The 20,181-nt window shown below is 42.3% G+C and overlaps 1 protein-coding gene across 1 annotated transcript in view; it reads right to left on the reverse strand.

Moving 5' to 3' along the window:
• The window catches only part of otofa (otoferlin a), a 379,834-nt gene that overhangs the window by 59,696 nt on the left and 299,957 nt on the right, over nucleotides 1-20,181 (reverse strand). Inside the window, exons 30-36 of the mRNA XM_078213737.1 lie at nucleotides 18,735-18,897; nucleotides 9,992-10,062; nucleotides 8,364-8,393; nucleotides 5,731-5,856; nucleotides 4,562-4,640; nucleotides 2,125-2,237; nucleotides 1,051-1,185 (exon numbers count right to left, since the gene is read on the reverse strand). Of these exons, the coding sequence (XP_078069863.1) occupies nucleotides 1,051-1,185; nucleotides 2,125-2,237; nucleotides 4,562-4,640; nucleotides 5,731-5,856; nucleotides 8,364-8,393; nucleotides 9,992-10,062; nucleotides 18,735-18,897 (717 nt within the window). The remainder of the gene's footprint in view (nucleotides 1-1,050; nucleotides 1,186-2,124; nucleotides 2,238-4,561; nucleotides 4,641-5,730; nucleotides 5,857-8,363; nucleotides 8,394-9,991; nucleotides 10,063-18,734; nucleotides 18,898-20,181) is intronic.

A 20,181-nucleotide genomic window follows, 5' to 3' on the forward strand; every position in this document is an offset into this window, starting at 1 on the left:
AGCTGGAAACTGATCATCCGGGTATTGAGGTATCTTGGTAGACTTTGATGATTCTTGGTCTTCTGTTGCAATATTAGATTGTTCATTCCTTAAAGTGGAGACACCAACTAGCTGTTGGTCTGAAACCTGTTCTGGACTCAGAGTTTGATTTAGTCCCCTTAAGTGCATGTCCATACATTGCATTTCTGGTGACGATGTAAGCATTCCGTTGATTTTTGAGGACCCAAGCTGATAGAGGCTCCTTAAGCTCAGGCCAATGGCAGCTCCCTGTTCTCATGGTGTCTTTGATCTTGGGCATCTCTTTCAGGGTGGATTCCTTCTTCTACCATTCTCACATGAGCTTTTCACTAACACAAAATTCCCTCACTGCAGAACAATATTTGATGAGTAGCAAACATGACAACTTTTAGCTTGAACGCAACTTCGTACTTCATTCCTTTTGCTGGAGGATCCATTCCTGTTTGTCACTTGCCTTGCCATATGTGGTCTATTCTTGTGGGTATGTCTTAAGTATCCACCACATCACAACCCGCATCATCTGCTTGATCCCATATTAAGCATACACTTCTGAGGTGAAAAATTGAGGCCAATTCCTAATGTGAGTATAGCACTTTGTAGCTGTAATGGGGGTTGACACCAAAAATGTTATCTTCTCCACTTCTGAATTATATGTCACAATCTATTGCAATGTAAAACAATTATTTTAAAGTACAGTTTTTTTTTAATAGAACCTTGTCATTGAATAAACCTATCCATAAGGTCCAGCTTTATGGATTCTGGCTTCCAATGGCTGAAATAAATGTTCAATTTCTGATGGCGCAAACTTCAGCAGGTTCATGCTGATCCAGTTGAAAAAGCATGAAGTTCAGATGTGAATTTGAACTTTAGCTCTCTGAATTATATTTGAATACTTAGCATTGCTCAAGTATTTTGATGTTTTCCTTCTTGCCATTTTTCTAATAAGCCCCTTTGATCAGTACATTAGGGCAATCAATATTTACCTTTTACAAGGATGTTTAAATTGATGTCCTTCAACCATGAAGTACTCACTTTAAATCGCCCAGCAATTCTTTCTTCATCTGCAGAGCTGTCATCATCATCTCCAATTTTGCCTCGATAGAGATTAAATGTATGCAGCCAGTCTTCAAAGTTTCCAAACTCAGCTTCTAATTCCTTGTCATAAATCTGTTTGTTGAAATAGAATGGTTAACCACACAAGGCCTTATCTAAGTTTTTTTTCTCCATGACTCATCCTTTCTTTTAAAAGTCTAATTGTCTGTCATGAGGCATTGCAAAGTTTCCAATAGCCCTGTCTGGTTTATGAGATGCTTGAGGGATGTGTATAATACCTAATAGGTTACCCACTACCTGTCTACCATTGATGTGTATTGATATTTTTGAAAATTCAGTATTCAGGAGCTATTTACCTTTTTTATTCAAATAAATTCAAAAGTTCCACTGAAAATCAACACATAACATTTCAGCAACTTCTGATGCAAGGTGCTTACACACAGAATGAGAAATCCTTCAATATTACACTGCTGGAATGTCTGAAGCAGTGTGTTGAAAAAAATATCTTCAATGTCAATAGCTCTATAAATGTAGCTGGGTACCTTTACGTCACTTTCACTGACAAGTGGCCTATTTTAATTTGAGGTGCATATTGGGCAATTGGCAGGTGCAGTGTACCCACCACTCACCTGCCGTTGAAGCCCAAACTATTCTAAATTACCAATGAACAGACGAGAGTACAAAGGTCTGTTATTTATCCATAAGAGCATCACAAATGAGTCCAATCTTGTCCTGACCCAATGTTCATCACTACTGGCACCAGTCGTGGAAATACAGGTTTCTGAGCCTAAGGATACCGAGGGCATTTATAATACCCTGACTAGCTTGGTTGAAAGTGTAAATCAAATCTAGATTCTCTCTGCCATTCCTGGCTTAGTTCAATACTGCACTTATCGGTTGGACTATTGGTTAATGATAGATCAGATAGAGTAGGATTCATCATTTCATTCCTCGCAGGAAGGCAATAACTGCGACTTCCAGGAAAAATCATTCAAAATTTTCAGAGCAACAATTTGAACAGAACATATTTCAATAACGTTTACACCCACTTACCTGTAATTCATCAATTTTAATTTTCTCCTTCTTTTCAACCACTTCAAGCTGCTTTTTCTTCTTCTCTTTCTCCTGTGCTTTGGCCTTGTCTTTACTCTTGGACTGCTTTGTGCCTTTCATGGGAGAGTCATCAATTTTGAGGTCTGAATGTAGAGGAGGGAGGGTGGACACAAAACACTCAAACATGAAAGGCATGAAAGTTGACACCTTGATTTTTGCTAGACTAGGAAGGAAACCACCATAAAGGGAGCTATATTCTAAAGTACACTACCGATCCTACAAGGACAAACAGATCATAATGAAAAACTACCGATCCTACAAGGACAAACAAATCATAATGAAAAACTACCGATCCTACAAGGACAAACAGATCATAATGAAAAACTACCGATCCTACAAGGACAAACAGATCATTATGAAAAACTACTGATCCTAAAAGGGCAAACAGGCCATCATGATAAAACTACCAATTCTAAAAGGACGAACAGAGCATAATGGAAAACTACCAATCCTAAAAGGACAAATGGACCGTAATGGAAAACTACTGATCCTAAAAGGACAAACAGACTATAATGATTTGAAACATACAAAGAACAAGCAAACTGTAGAAGGAAACAAAGAGACGGAGAAACTGGGAATTCTGCAACAACGAACTCACCTTCTGACTCCCCAAAGTCTGTTTACCATCTACACTAGGCATAAGTCAGGAGTGTGATGGAATACCCTACTTGCCTGGATGAGAGTGGGTCCAACCCGTAAGAAGCTCAATACAAACCAGCACAAAGCAGCCCTCCTGAAACATTCACTCTCTCCACCACCGATGCACAGTGGCAAAGGTGTATAACATCTGCAAGATGCACTGCAGCAACTCGCCACGGTTCCTTCAACAACACCTTCCAAATCTACAATCTCTACTAACTAAAACGTACAACAGCATGAGAACATCCCCACCTCAAATTCACCTCCAAGTTACACAGCATCCTGATTTGGAGATGTATCACTAGTTCTTTACTGTCAAAATCCTGGAACTCGCTTCTTAACAACACTGTCGATGCACATCAGATGGGCTACTGTAGTCCAAAAAGGCAGCTCACCATCATCTTCTCAAGAACAATTAAGGATCAGTCAAAATTGCCTTGCCTAGTGACACATGAATAAAAATTAAAACCAGCAAAAGAATGCCAACAAAACCATGCCAAGATCTTAGTTATCTTTTACAGGTTCATATTATCAAAAAGCTAAGCAGTTTTCAGAAATTTCTTTCACAATTTATTTGTGAGCCGAGGCCTCAAAGAGAAACCTAGTGCCAGTGACAGTAAGAATTGCTCTAAATACCTCCCTCTAGACCCGAACACTTCTCTAGTTACAACCACAGCCTAAGCCTTACCATTACCTTTGACCTGCATGTTCTGATCTCTGAGATAGCATTTCAGTCTTCTTAGTGCCAACTTTCATGAGGGCTCAGTAATGAGATGAGTGACAGATTCTGCCATGATAAAAATGGATAGAGGATGGGCAAAGCAAAGCACTCACAGTAAGCAGAAGTTTAGAGTTTTCAACAGTAGATGAGATTGACAAACACCCAGTCCAAACACATTGTTGAACAACAAAAAAACCCACAGATGATCCTTATTAAAATATCCCATAAGTTCCCCTGTTAAAAATCCTACAACATCCAAAGAGGATTCTTATAGATGTTAGCACAATTTCAAAGACACACAGGAAAACAAAGAATGAATTCAATAGGATTTTTATAATGTCCAATATAAACTTATGAGATATTGTAGTAAGGGACAACAAAAGCAAAGACATAAATAAACACTATTCGCACAATCCCAGCCATAACATACTCTCAATTGTTAATATTCCCATCCATTAACACATACCCAGCCCTTGGCATTTTTCCCAGCCCTTAGCCTGCTCCCCACCTTCAACATCCCGCTCCCAGTCCCAAAACATGTTGCCCAACCATGATATCCTTCTCCCAACCATGTTCCTCAACCTTAACTTTCTACTCCCATCCCTTAACATGCTCCAAGCCCTTAGCATGCAATCTGTCCTTAACAACAAAAACAGAGAATGCTGGAAAATCTCAGCAGGTCTGACAGCATCTGTGGAGAAAGAATAGAGCTAACATTTTGAGTCTGGATGACTCTTCATCAGAGCTCTGGCTCTTTTAGCTCTTATGCTAGCTCTGACCTCCCTCCACAGAGGCTGAGATTTTCCAGCATTTTCTGTTTTTGCTTCAGATTCCAGCATCTGCAGTAATTTGCTTTTATCTATCCATAACTCCCTATCAATGTTGCATTTCTAGAGTATGTTATATTTTCAGTGAAATAACATGCATGTGTCACACACATATATATCTAGGATAGTCAGTTTGTGGCTAACTCCTTTCATCAATTTCTATAAAGTGTGAGTGTAAATCTTTCCAGACCTAATTTACCCTCCGCTGCTATCTCCATGTCCTCCTTCTCCTCTGCCTCAGCTGCAGCTGCCTCCTGCTGTCGGATACGCTGAAACAGAATTTGCAAATAACACTCTGAATTTGAAGAAATTCACAACTATTCAAAGCATGAAAGTTAAATATCTTATTTTTTGTCATTCTTGTTTTATGGTTAGATGTTAGGGGTTGGGGAGGGGAAGGATGCAAGCTCTGGTTAAAACTTTGGACATTGGTCCATTGACATCTCCCCCAATGTAGGGAATGTGAAAAAATCTAAACCGGTGCCCCTGTGAACTGGTTCCCAATCTCAGTCATCCTGCAGTGGGGAAGCACAGAAAGGAGATTCCTACAGGGAGGAAGGCTTAGTGTGGACAGTCACCTGGGTTGTTTTGGAATGCTACTTTCAGCAGCTTGTTTTAGAGCATCTCAATTGAAGAGTAACAAACAGTTTGGCCATCTTTCTTCAGTCAAAAAAAAGTTAGCAGTTATTTTTAATGACACAAAATTCTATCTAAATTTGAAACATTGAGACATTCTGCAAGCTCCTGTTATGTTCATTCGTACCGCAATTAACTTACACAAAGGGGTCAGTAATGCAGCCCTTGTGTAGCAGGGAGACAGAGGCGAGATCTTTTAGGTGAGATATTAAACAAAGGTTTTATCTGCTTGTTCAGGTGGATATAAAAGATATCAAGGCACTATTTGAAGAAGGGGGCTCTCTACCTGCATTATGGTTGGACCCTTGATTTAGCATGAAACGTGAATCCGTGTTGAGCCATGCACTTCAAAGTCGTATTTACTAGTTCCAAATAATTAGAAATGATCACAATGCTGGAGTTTTGTTGGGTGCATTTTTTCAGTTCTCCTTATGGCTGCAGGGTAGATGATGCATTTGTTACTCAGCACTTGTGTAACATTAAATGTGCATCCTGGGATATATATTCACATAACAATTAGTTTCTAGCTCTTTACAAGTAATACAACAATGTACTATAGATTGTACATACGGGAACACTAGGCTCTGCACCAGTGTCCTGTCATGGGTAGTGAAGTTCTGATGTAATACGTTATGTTACTGGCACATGAATATATTCTCAGATTTGCTTTTTACATCACATTGTACAATAATCCAACAAACAAGCTTCTAAATCAGTGCATACCTCCATGAGAGTTTCAATGGAAGCAAAATATTTTGACCACCAGTCGAGCATGCTTTCATCAGGCTCCTCCTCTTCTATTTCCTCTCCCTTCTTTTTCTTCTTCTTTTTCGCTTTCTCATCCTCATTCTAGAGATAAGGAACATGGCGTGAGAAAGGTCACAATCAGCTGGAGCAATGGAAGTTTTCCATTGTGTCAACTCTCTGGTCTTCAATGATCATTCTTGATGGGATATAATTATCTGACGGTAAGGCCATAAATTCCTGTTTTAACCCCTATGGCTGCCATTTTGTTTTCAGCATGCAATTTAGTAAATCTCTGTTCACTGAAATATTTTGCAGAAAACCTGCCTAGCAAAAGGTTTGGAAAATTGGTTGAATCATGGTGAGTTTGATATCTATTTGTATCCATTTCTAAATTTGAAATACATATTCTGATTGTACACCAAGTTGCTTTATTTATTTGTCCAGATAGTTTCCATACAGCCTCCCGTCAGGTTTCATTCTTTAGTCGATTTTTAGTTGGGCTAGGGCGAGAGGGATTTTCCTCTGCTCATGCAATCAGTAATTATTCATTAATGTGCTACTTTTGTAAAAGAAACACGCAAGAAAAATTTACTTGAGTGACGTGGCAAACTTTGCTGTTTTATGCTTTCTTATCGCCATATTTCATCGTACTGGTACACCACTCCCAAGAGAGAGTGGCAACTTCTTATTGCATGCATTGGTGGGATTCTGGATAAAGCCCTGAATCTCTGTTCACATGGGGTGGAATTTTACGACCCTTCCTGCTGGTGGGATCTTCCAGTCCTGCTGAAGTCAATTGGGCTTTTGAAAGGCTCGCTGCAGTTTCCATCTCCACTCCCGCTGTGACGGGGCTGTAAGATTCCAGCCGTTCACACCCCACCGCCATTGCTAGCAAGAACAGAGAAATCTCCGTTCGCTGCAGCGGGAGCAGGGAATCCCGCTGGAGTGAACGGCCAGGGAATCCTGCCCATGGAGTTTACATGCATTTCTATATCCTTTTATATCATGGATATATTTGCAGCAGAATAAGTAACACAGCTACTTTCTGTGCACATGCTTGACATAGTGTTGGTTTACATTTATTGATGCAGCCAGTGAATGTATCTTGCTGGAATTGTAACCTCAACTCTAACAAAAACAACGTTTGATCCTGTTTGTCATATGGATTTGATTGCTCTGGAGTGTCAGCTGCCACAGTTCCATTTTACATGTTCCCCTTTTTGTGCCAAGGCAGTCAAGGGGTAACTAATACAATGATTCATCTGTTTTGTATGCAGCCAATGCATTGCACCTAACTTATCGAGAGACAGGTCAAATTGTTAAGTAAATGCTGGTAACTTAGTTAGTTGGACAGCTGGTTAGTGATGCAGCGTAATGCCAACAGCGTGAGCTCAATTCATGCTGGACCTGTACCAGCTGAGGTTATTCATGAAGGCCCCGCCTTCTCAACCTGGTTTCCCCCCACCCGAGGTGTGGTGATCCTCAGGCTAAATCACCACCAGTCACAGCCAATGGTAATCTGGGACTATGGTGACTTTACGTTACTGGGGGAACAGTTGCAAGGCCTAATAAGGTTCTGTGGTCAAATCTGAAAGCCTGATAATTCTGTTTTGACAATAAATACCTCAGAAATAAGTGGAAAAATCTTCACCCCCCACCCCCTGTGGCAGCCGGCAAGCAACTCTACATGGGCTTCCTTGTTGTGCTTCCTGCAAGGTGAGCAACCCTCCTCCCCACCCCACTGTCCACTCTGGCTGATAGCAGTGATAGCAGCATGAGGCCATTAAGTGGGCTAAATTGCCTTATTAAAACCTCAATCAGCAGCAGGATGGGATGGCTGTCCATTGGCCCTCTCAACACAGACTTAATTAAGGCAAAGACAACAAGATAGAAACATAGAAACTAGAAGCAGGAGTAGGCTATTCAGTTCTTTGAGCCTACTCAAATTCATTTTTATCATATCTGGTCATCGAATTCAATATCCTGATCCCTCCTTCCCCCATATCCCTTGATCCATTTAGCCCCTAGAGCTATAGAAGTATAGAAATTGGGCCCTCACCCAATTAAATAACCCCCCAGCCACCAAACTTGCTACGATGGAGGCTATAGGATTCTGTCCAGGTCTGACCTGTGGAATTTTCAGAATATTCAGCAATATTTATATTGCTGTTCAACATTTGCCCAGTTGTCATCAAAGAACCATCCTAGATTTTTTCTACTTAAGCAACCAATACAGTGACTCCAGCAAAGGTTTGGTGCAGGTTGGCCACTTGGGACAAAAGGGACAAAAAGGGATGAAAGAGGAAAGGCCATAGCAGGAGAGGAGTGTTTATGAAATAGTGAAAAACAAATATCTTGCTCGGGCAATGAAGGGAAGAGATTGCCTGTTGGATGACAAACTAGATCCTGTCTCTTTTACAAAAGTGTATAAAAGATGTGGAACAACCTTCCCAGATAGAGGAGCAGTAATCATGCCTTAGTTAAACTTGGATGTCGTAGATAGTTAAGAGTTATTAAAGGGAAAAGAGAGTTTTCTCAGAATTGTTACAAGTACGCATCCCATTACATGACATGCGTTGATTCATCATGGCTGCAGTACTTCAACTTACCGCATCAACCTTAACAACAGCATCGGAGTTCTGTCATCAAACGGAAACAAACAAAATGAGATGATGTCAGCATCAAAAAAAATATCATGAAATATTGTCCCCCATCTTGATCGGAAATGGAGCAAGAAAACATTAAAGAAACACAGATCCATGTGGATAATAAAATATTTTGCATGTTTGGAAAATAAGCGCATTCACAAAAAGATGCTAAATTAAATTAAAATGAGAAATCACATAAATGTGCATATGTGTATCAAGTGTTGCTGGAGCCTTGCATCCGAAAACTCAGTGAATCCACTGTCTGAAAACATTGTCTCACATGTTGCTGCAGACTCTGTGACCACCACAGAACTAAATGGACATCATCAGTTGGAGAGTTTTTATAGCAAAGTGCTTGAGTTCATCATGCTGGGTGGAGCACGTGATCGATGCATCACATTGTAACTCACTACTGATGATCAAAATTGACACTTTTATTATCCCAATCCTATTGTAAAGGTAAATACACATTGGTTTTGATCTTGGTTAGAAATCCCATCTATTACAGAGACAACATTGGCATGTGACCTGCTTCCCGGCCACTGCCAATGTCAAATAATTGATCTGAAGGGGATGTGTGAGAATATATTTCTGATTTTGGCTTCTGTTTGACATGTTTGACAATACCAGACCAGGAGATTTTGGGATTACATGTACAGAGCCTGCTCCGGTTCCACACATGCCCACTTAACCATCGGAGTTCGTTATTTCTCAGCCAAGACAGTGAACGGCTCTGTGGAGTTTGTTGCCCCATCTTCATCAGACATATTCCACCAGCACAAGTCACTGGAACCAATAGCAGCAACTTGCCTGTTTGTTTTCTTTCCTTTCTCTGGGAGGTTGTTTGTAGTGGTTTTACTATTGGCCTGGCAGAGGCCAGCTAACTCTGCAAGCTTTGAACCTGAGAATTTCCTGACCAGTAGTCCTCAGTCCCACAGCCTATGAATGGGCTTAATCTGCTGGATAGAGTGAGAGCAGATTTGTTCTGGCGACTGGTAGATCCCTTAGGAGTGTGTGGACTCAGGGTTAGAGAGCTAACAACCAAAGGAGAGATACTTAAGTGTTCGTTGAGGAGCTCAGAGAGCATTCCTGTCCTTACTGACTCACAAGGGTTGCTGAAACCAAAAGAGAAAATGCTGGAAACTCTTAGCAGGTCTGGCAAAAGCTGCTTTTGACAAAGGGTCATCTGTACTCAAAACGTCAGCTCTTTTCTCTCCTTACAGATGCTGCGTTGAGATTCCAGCATCCGCAGTAATTTGCTTTTATCCAGGGTTTCTGAACTGTCATCTACCTTGGGGAGCTGGCCATTCATGCTTTTATTTCACACTGAGTTTCCAGACTTCTGGAATCCTGTATATCAACATTAAACTTTAAATTGGGTTTTCAGTCGCATCGGAGGAGCCTGATTTAAATATGTTAAAAGGGTCTTGCTTCTCTCCGGTGGGACAGTCAGACCCCCGAATATCCACTGCTGTAAAATAGCGGTGGATGCAGTGCATTCCAGGCATCTCACTTTTCCACTGCCTCCCCTCCCCACCCTGAACTCTCTCCTGTCCAGTGTGGCAGTTTCATATCGAGGTCATACTCACACCATCCAGCTTGACAACTGTCTCAATCTTCTTCACAGGAATCTCCGTTTCCATGTTAATGTTGATATCTCCTGCAGGGCGAAAGAATGGGCCTCCATTTGTCAATGCCTGGTATCCACTTATTAGCTTAGCTGAACAGAAACCAGTGGAAATCCAGAAGACAGGGACAGACAGAAGAAGACAAGGACAGAACAAGGAAAGAAAAATATCAGAATATGGATGGAAACGATTCAAGAAGTCAGAGGTGAGACAAAAGTAAATTGCAAGTATCATGTGGGACAGAGTTCCCACTGAGGTGTGACAAATTACTTGCCAATCAAGAGGGATGCAGTATTATTGGTAACAGTTTAATCGTCACGTAGCCCTTTGAGAACTTTGTTTCCCCAAAATCATGAATGCTTTTTCCTGCAGATGAGCAGGATTTCCTATTGAGGGACGCAGAAAGAAAAGTGCTCTTTTGCTTTAGAATACAGGAGAGACTTAAGAGGCCACAAGTCCCTTCCCCTCAGATCACCACATTCCCACCCCACCCCCTGCCCCCTCAACCCCATCACTTATTCAAGGCAAGGTGCATATACTTCCTTATGTGTTATGGTTATATGCGTTACATTTCTGTGTATGCTAATAAATCTAGTTGGCAGCCATGCAGAGTTTTTCCTTCTTCAGTCCAAAATGAAAAAGGATTGCCATTTTAGTGTTGATTTTTTGTGTAAATATAAATGATGAGAATGGTTAAGATGCTCCAATGAAGGCTTGAACAGATCTAAAAATATTTTAAGAAGCATGTCTAATGGGTCAACGTCCTTTCAAAATTGTGTTGGTTCTGATTTAGCTACCTTTGATAATAGGTAAAGCAGACCACAGGATTAGGATACATACCTTGAAAAGAAAATTTGCAGGTTTCTGGGGAAAGAGGGGGAATTGAAACTTGTTCAAAGTGCGGACACAAGCATGATTTGCCAAATGGCCTCTTGTAAGATTCTACGGCTAGAATTTTACATCTTCCCTTGCAGCAGGTTGGCAGATGGAGTGGGGTGGATGGGGATGAGTACATAAGATCAGTTAGCATGGTGGAAGGGGCATCATTCACATCACCTACTACCCGCTGCTGGAAAGTTACCAGAGAAAGGGAGATGTTGGGCTGCTCACTTGCTCTTTGGCCAATTCAGTTCTTAACTGGTCCATTAATAACCACTTAAATGCCTCCTCCTATCTTCCCAGTTACCGCAGATACCCCTGTTATGCAGTGAGGCCACAGGTAAACCCTGGTAACCTCACTCTGTGGGCAGGTGCTTCAATGTGTCCAGTGGAGGTTCACCCCAACAGTGATCCTCACCCCTGCTGGCTTCATCCCCTGGTCACTCGATCATGTCCTCCCCATCCCCTTGCCAGTGTCTGCCTGGCCCTGGCTTATGCATCCCACTACCTCAGCAACCATGATCCTTTGAGAGGGACTGGGTTCTGGCGGCAATGGGACTAGAGTACTGGTGGCCATTTGATTGGCTGGCAGCTCTCAGAGGTCGTACTTCCTCCCAGATAAAGCCACAAGTTGAACTGATGAACAGGCCGACAATTGTGAAAGCAGTTCAGAGCTTCCTAGCCAGGAGGAAGCTGGTTCATCCCGACTTAGCAACAAGAGGGTGGCACAAAAACTTCTGCACAAAATTCTGACCTATAATTCATTTCCTGACACCGTATGTAGATAGGCCAACAAGAGGAGAGGCCACATTGGATTTGGTACTGGGTAATGAACCAGGCCAGGTGTTAGATTTGGAGGTAGGTGAACACTTTGATGATAGTGACCACAATTTGGTTACGTTTACTTTAGTGATGGAAAGCGATAGGTATATACCGCAGGGCAAGAGTTATATCTGGGGGAAAGGAAATTATGATGCAATTAGGCGTGATTTAGGATGCATAGGATGTGGAAGGAAACTGCAGGGAATGGCACAATTGAAATGTGGAGTTTGTTCAAGGAACAGCTACTGCGTGTCCTTGATAAGTATGTACCTGTCAGTCAGGGAGGAAGTGGTCGAGCGAAGGAACCGTAGTTTACTAAAGAAGTTGAATCACTTGTGAAGAGGAAGGAGGAGACTTAAGTAAAGATGAGACGTGAAGGCTCAGTTAGGGCGCTTGAGAGTTACAAGTTAGCCAGGAAGGACCTAAAGAGAGAGCTAAGAAGAGCCAGGAGGGGCCATGAGAAGTCTTTGGCAGGTAGAATCAAGGAAAACCCTAAAGCTTTCTATAGGTATGTCAGGAATAAAAGAATGACGAGGTAAAATTAGGGCCAGTCAAGGACAGTAGTGGGAAGTTGTGCGTGGAGTCCGAAGAGATAGGAGAGGCACTAAATGAATATTTTTCGTCAGTATTCACTCAGGAAAAAAACAATGTTATCGAGGAGAATACTGAGATACAGGCTATTAGCCTAGACGGGTTGAGGTTCATAAGGAGGAGGTGTTAGCAATTCTGGAAAGTGTGAAAATAGATAAGTCCCCTGGGCCGGATGGGATTTATCCTAGGATTCTCTGGGAGGCTGGGGAGGAGATTGCAGAGCCTTTGGCTTTGGTCTTTATGTTGTCATTGTCTACGGGAATAGTGCCAGAAGACTGGAGGATAGCAAATGTTGTCCGCTTGTTCAAGAAAGGGAGTAGAGACAACCCTGGTAATTATAGACCAGTGAGCCTTACTTCTGTTGTGGGCAAAGTTTTGGAAAGGATTATAAGAGATAGGATTTATAATCATCTAGAAAGGAATAATTTGATTAGGGATAGTCAACATGGTTTTGTGAAGGGTAGATCATGCCTCTCAAACCTTATTGAGTTCTTTGAGAAGGTGACCAAAGAGGTGGATAAGGGTAAAGCAGTTGATGTGGTGTATATGGATTTTAGTAAAGCGTTTGATAAGGTTCCCCACGGTAAGCTATTGCAGAAGATACGGACACATGGGATTGAGGGTGATTTAGTGATTTGGATCAGAAATTGGCTAGCTGTAAGAAGACAGAGGGTGGTGGTTGATGGGAAATCTTCATCCTGGAGTTCAGTTACTAGTGGTGTACCGCAAGGATCTGTTTTGGGGCCACTGCTGTTTATCATTTTTATAAATGACCTGGATGAGGGCGTAGAAGGATGGGTTAGTAAATTTGCGGATGACACTAAAATCGGTGGAGTTGTGGACAGTGCGGAAGGATGTTGCAGGTTACAGAGGGACATAGATAAGCTGCAGAGCTGGGCTGAGAGGCGGCAAATGGAGTTTAATGCGGAAAAGTGTGAGGTGATTCACTTTGGAAGGAGTAACAGGAATACAGGGTACTGGGCTAATGGCAAGATACTTGGTAGTGTGGATGAGCAGAGAGATCTCGGTGTCCATGTGCATAGATCCCTGAAAGTTGGCGCCCATGTTGATAGGGTTGTTAAGAAGGCATACGGTGTGTTAGCTTTTATTTGTAGAGAGATTGAGTTTCGGAGCCATGAGGTCATGTTGCAGCTGTACAAAACTCTGGTGCGGCCACACATGGAGTATTGCGTACAGTTCTGGTCGCCGTATTATAGGAAGGATGTGGAAGCATTGGAAAAGGTGCAGAGGAGATTTACCAGGATGTTGCCTGGTATGGTGGGAAGGTCTTATGAGGAAAGGCTGAGGGACTTGAGGCTGTTTTCGTTAGAGAGAAGAAGGTTAAGAGGTGACTTATTAGAGGCATATAAGATGATCAGAGGATTAGATAGGGTGGACAGTGAGAGACTTATTCCTTGGATGGTGATGGCTAGTACGAGGGGACATAGCTTTAAATTGAGGGGTGATAGATATAGGACAGATGTCAGAGGTAGGTCCTTTACTCAGAGGGTAGTAAGGGCGTGGAATGCCCTGCCTGCAGCAGTAGTGGACTCGCCAACATTAAGGGCATTTAAATGTTCATTGGATAAACATATGGATGATATTGGAATAGTGTAGGTTAGATGGGCTTTAGATTGGTTTCACAGGTCGGCACAACATCGAGGGCCGAAGGGTCTGTACTGCGCTGTAATGTTCTATGTTTTCTATGATTAACCATGTAAAATAGTGTAAAATAAAATAACAGTAGTTATTCAAGTTCTGTATTGATGTGATTAATGTGCCATTCTAAACATTTTATTTCAGTATAATTTTCTCCCCAAGGCTATCTTTGTGGGCGATTCTCCCAAAAAAATTCTAAGTGTTGAATTTGCGTAAAAACTGGAGTAAATCCCGCTGCTTTTTTCAGCAGGAGTTTAAAAATGAATCTCCCACATTCTGCGCACTGCAGAGTGCCCAAGCATGACTCATTTCAGAAACCAGTGGCTGGGGCCTATTCCCGCTGGAGAGGCCGGCAGCATAGCGCTGAACGGCCCATCACGCATGTGCTGATCTGTCAGCACCGAGATCAGCGCAAGCACAGTGGTCCCACACTGCCAGCCTCCCGATTGCTAGCCAGCCATCCGACCCCCCCCTGTCACTAGCTGTGCAACCACCGTCCAGCAGCCCTGATCTCTGGATCCCCTCCCCACCGGCAGCCTCGACACACCTCCTCCCCAACAGGCTGACACCCCCCACCCTGATGCCCAGTCCCGATCGCTAGCCTCCCTCACTCTGTCACTCAGCCTGAATGCAGAGAGGCAGTGGCACCCCTACCCCCTCAGATTGCCCCCACAGAGGCCCCTGCCCCCATCAGGCTGGAGTGAACAACTTCTGTCGGTGGGAGAAAGGCTAGCGGGTCTGAGACTAATTAGATTCAAATAGTATTAAAATGAGCCTTTGCATATATTTTGCACCTTCATGTTGTGAATGGTGTCTACCAAGTTGGAGCATTCCACTCTCTGGAGTTCAGTAGGTTATGGGCTCAAGTTCCACTCCAGAGATTTGAGCATGTGGGCTTATAGTCCCCGCCTCACTTCCATTTCCCAAGACCTTCCTCCCGGTCAGCCCAGTTTCAGAACGTGGCACGGAGCTGACGGCACCGGAAATCTGGCACTGGGCGACGCGATGAGGCCGTGGTGTCCAGCGGGGAGCCTGCGAAATGGCCTCCGCTAGAGTCTCCCAGCCCGCTGCGCTAAAAAAAAAGCGCAGCGGGATGGGAGAATCGTCCCCATTAGGTTTACTTTACCCAGCCAGTTTTTCCAGTTTATTTCCATCTTGTACCCAGTCAATTTTCTGAGGATGTTGGTGGATCTCCCCTTTATTAGCTGACTTAAGTGAGATGCGTTTCAAGATGGGATCAGGTAGATAAAGCCAATTTTCCCTGTAACATGACAGAATACTCATGGAAAGCACTTCGTCCATTGGACTAAAGGACATAAGTTGAAAATGTTGGACATCTGAAACAACACAGAAGGTGCTGGAACACAGAGCAGCTGTGTCAGCATTTAAACAAAAACTGATAGTGCATTGTCTCTTACATTTCCAATATTTTCTGTTTTCTCCACTGTTTCAAGGACCATAATGGATTGATTCCCCTAACCCTTCAGCCAAAATTTTTAACCATCTACAGATGAGTCAGCACTTTCCACAACTTTATTTCCTAATAGTATGTTGCAAAAACATTTTTTTTCTCAAAGGTTACCCATCTATTTGGGCAGTGTGGTGTCAGAGTTTGTTTGTTTTTAATGCATGGGGTTATTACCCCCCTCAAACATCCCCATTTAAAGGAAAAACAGCAGTAACTAAGAATTAAATTTTCTGATTCCGTTCACCACAGGAATTGTCATGGGCGGGATGACCAATTAAAGGTCCGTTGACCTCAGGCGGGAATTTCTGGTCCAGGTGTGGATGCAACCAGGAAGTCCCAAGTTAAATAATCCTGAGACCTTGTCACACACTTTGGGATGGCCAAGAATGCCATTGACAGATGTCTGAAAGCACACTGCACGCCAGCTTTTTTGACTAAAATGAAGAGAGAAAAGAAATCTAAAAACATGACAGAGAAAAGAATGTTGGAATAGAAATTCAACTTGCTCAGGTCACTGCTGCGAAATGGACAGTGCAATATGAAAACCCTGAGGGCTGTTTGAAATTAGGCCCTGGGCCTTGGATCCAAGAACCAGGTATGAGTTGCGTTGTGATCCCTGACTAGGACCTCAGGAATTTGCCACGTTCTGAAACTGGGCTGACCAGCAGGAAGGTCTTGGGAAATGGAAGTGAGGCGGGGACTATAAGCCCACATGCTCAAATCTCTGGAGTGGAACTTGAGCCCATAACCTACTGTACTCCAGAGAGCTGAATGCTCCAACTTGGTAGACACCATTCACAACACCACCACCGCCCGCCCCCCCCCGCCCTCAACCACCACCTAACTCCCACCTCCCCATGCCACCTCCCCCTTCCCTCCCTATATATTTGCAGTGGCAATATGCCAAATAGCCATGGATTTTCAAGGCCAATATCTTTTGTAATCAGTGTCCTCCATGGTTTGTCTAGACTGATTTATTTTGTTAGAGCTTTGGTACAGGTTTGTAGGTGAGCCAGATTAGAAAGCTAGTGCAATCAAAAGAAATCTACCAAAAACTCAGAACTATCACAGCGGCAAAATGGCAAATGAGATGCAAGTGCTGGGGCTCTATGGCCCTTTTATCCAACTCTTGGATGACAAATTGATAAAAACATAACACTCGCCTGCCTTTGTAACCCGTGCAACGAGTGCAAAATTGCACGGGCAATGTAAAATCAGTGATAATAGGCTTTTTATTGGCATTTTAATTGTCGGTAGCCACGTATCTAACTCCAGCGTGTGCTTGCCAACCTCAGTATTGCACATGTGTGATGACGTTGGGGCACATGCCTAGCATCACTTTGCACAATTTTACTTGCATTTAGGTCAGGCGCAAGTCCGACTTTAGATTGTAAAATTCAGGCCCATGTGTTGCTATGGCCGTAATGATGGGATATGCCACATTTCTATTCCAGATTGACCTGAATTGGACTGAGAATGGAAAATCCTACCCATAATGACTGAAACTGTTTCATATTTTAACTTCCGTAAAACCTATCCAATTTACTGAAAAACTGAAGTAAGATCCCAATAAACAATATGGGAGGTTACAAGATTTTCATCCTGACTTAATATGCTAAACAGGAGACATGATTGTGACATTGTACATTAGAAGTTTGAGTGTTGCTGTATATGTGAGACAGGTACCAATTCTTTACATTCAGAGAACAGTCACACTTTGAGCTTGAGCGAGTAACTCATTGGCATGTGTGTGAAGAAAGCAATTTTTTCTCAAAGATAGGAATATAGCAGTAGGGAATATTTAAAAATACAGTGGAAAGCTACTAACCCACAAGGCCTAATTTTACTTATTTTCAATGGCATTGTCAAAATTGCAATGAGTTTGTTAATTTTACCAAAATTTTTAATTCAACTAGTGTCAAAAAATAGAATCAGACCCTTCATTAAACTTAATGACATATTTTTTGTGCATTGAGTTGTTCATGGAGTATATGAATAAGAGAGGTACAGTGCATTTCTATAGGTAGGGAAAATGTAGTCAGTCAAATTTAGGAATTCCATACAAGGAGATAGGAATCCTGGTTATAGCTAAAGTATAGAGTTTCTAATTTCAAAAATAAATGAGATCATGGAATCAAATACTTTTCTACCTAAATCTATTAAACTTAACATGGAACAAATATTAAAGTATAAATTATCCCAGTTACACAAAATAGAAAGCAGATTGAATAGAAAATATTTAATAACATTTAGCAATTAATAATCAAAAACAGATAGCTTGTTAAATTCTTCTGTTAAGTTAATTTTGCCATTGAAATGAGAAGAGATAAATCTACCAAGACATCTATAAATCAAGTAAAATAGAACAAGGCTTGCCCAGGTCTACTCAGGATGAACGACCTGACATTGATGACTTGCCTTAGTTCTGATTTTTTATGAAGAAAAACAGGCACAACGAGTCTGGAAAGCTTCTTCTATTTCAACCCAAGGTTCACATCTCCTCCTGTGATTTCCCATGCCAGTTTTTTCTTATTCAGACAATTTGGAATAGCAAAGCAATAGAATGAGAAGTGGACATAATGAGGAGGATGTTTCTTGAAGGTAGCCTTGGTGATATTTGCAAAGAAAGACTTGAAGAAATTACACTGTCAGCCCAAAGGGGTTAGAATCATAGAATCCTACAGTGCAGAAGAAGGCCATTCGGCCCATTGAGACTGCACCGACCACAATCCCACCCAGGCCCTATCCCCATAACTGCATGCATTTACCCTAGCCAGTCCCCCTGACACTAACGGGCAATTTAGCATGGTCAATCCACCTAACCTGCACATCTTTGGACTGTGGGAGAAAACCGGAGAACCCGGAGGAAACCCACGCAGACACGGGGAGAATGTGCAAACTCCACACAGACGGTGACCCAAGCTGGAAATTGAACCCGGGTCCCTGGCGCTGTGAGGCAACAGTGCTAACCACTGTGCCACCGTGATGCCCCCTATTTGCAATATATCAACCATAAATTCAAATAAGTGTTTGATATCCAGGGTCAACACAAAAATCACAAATAATCAAGCCAGATCGTTGAGAAATCATTCAAGATCCATCTGTGACCTGTACTGAGTTTACTGATCATTGTTGGCTCAATTGGTTCCTGTCGCCTCACAGTCCAGATAACCTGGTTTAGTGAATGATCTTAACTACATATATGCAAAAGGAATACATTTCCAGGTAATGACACTTGGGGAAAAAAGTGAGCACATTAATGAATGTTCTTAGGTTTCGACATACCTGCATTTACCCAGTTCTGAACTTTATTGTCTGGTGGTCTATAGATGAACTTTCTCAGGGAACCGACTGCATGTGAACCAACCAATGTGTACCTGCCAAAAGCTCGGCAGTCCACCACACGAATATTCAGAGGAGGGTGAAGAAGTTCATTCTCTGGTAGATCCTATTGGGATCATAAAAGAAAAGTTTTAATCAAAACAGCATGCTTGCCATCCCGGAGAATAAACTGAAGTTATCAGATTGCTGCACCAATGTAGTCATTATGATACTCATTTCAAGGTGCTACACTGAGATTGGGCAGGGCCATGTATGATGGATTTCATCAAGCCTCAGTTTGGCTACTTGCTGATACATCCTGAGCAGCTGTAGTATCTTCCTTGGGGAAGAATGATAACTTACACATGTAGCCGTTAGCACCAAATCAATAGTTGTAACTGTTCAGCAGGAACAAGAATGAGAGATTAGGGTCATTGAGGATTGAATTGAGAATGCCTTGATATAAAATTCTCAATACCTTTCTCTACTGTAACCAAACAATACTTAGCGTCACATCCAAGATATTAACTCAGATCTTATTAATGCGTGTTTTATAATTTGGAACCCTTAAAGGTATTCTTAAGTTGTGTTCCTGTAGCACTATATTGTGTTCCTGTAGCCCCATCTACAAGGGCAATTTAATCCATTCTGAAATGATTACTAGGAAAGTAGATGCTACGTCTTCATTTATCTGGTGAAAAACTGGAGTTGGTGTTGGTGTGGGAGGGGCTGATGTCTATTTCAGTGTCATTTATGACATTGTTTTTCACCTGAGAAATGTGTCAGGAATCAATCAAATCAGCCATTTTTAAAGGGACTACTGAAGGCTGCAGGCAAAAATGTATGTGCAAAATATCTATACATGGAGTCAGGAGGAAAGGGACTGTCTAATCATCTTAAATCTGCAGGTTGCAGCTGATTCATGCTTGCTCCCTTGCCAAATGTCTCCGCCATTGATGGGCTCTCCCTCCCAACCAATCCCACGACCCAAGTAACCAGGGCGTTGCCTCCGGACTTGTGACTGCTGTCCACAGCTCACCTGCATAGAGGACAGCAGACCAATTCTCCATGATCTTGCCACTGGCCTCTTTACGCATGTGCAGCAGCAAATGATCCAATTTCGAAGTCACTAACTGTGACTGACTAAAAATGGAATTTTCTGCCCACCACTGCACCATTAGTTATTTTTATTTATTCATTCAAGGGATGTGGGCTTCAAATTGCCCTTGAGGTAGGTGGTGAGTTGCCTTCTTGAACTGTTACAGTCCATGTGGTGTAAATACATCCACAGTGGATTTAATTCCAAGATTTTGACCCTGCAATGGGGATAGATTTCAAAGTCAGGATGGTGAGTGGCTTGGAAAGGAACTTGCAGGTGCTGGAGTTCCCATGTATCTGCTGTCCTTGTTCT

This window comes from Mustelus asterias, chromosome 5 (assembly GCF_964213995.1).
Source record: "Mustelus asterias chromosome 5, sMusAst1.hap1.1, whole genome shotgun sequence".
In the NCBI taxonomy this organism is placed as follows: Eukaryota; Metazoa; Chordata; class Chondrichthyes; order Carcharhiniformes; family Triakidae; genus Mustelus; species Mustelus asterias.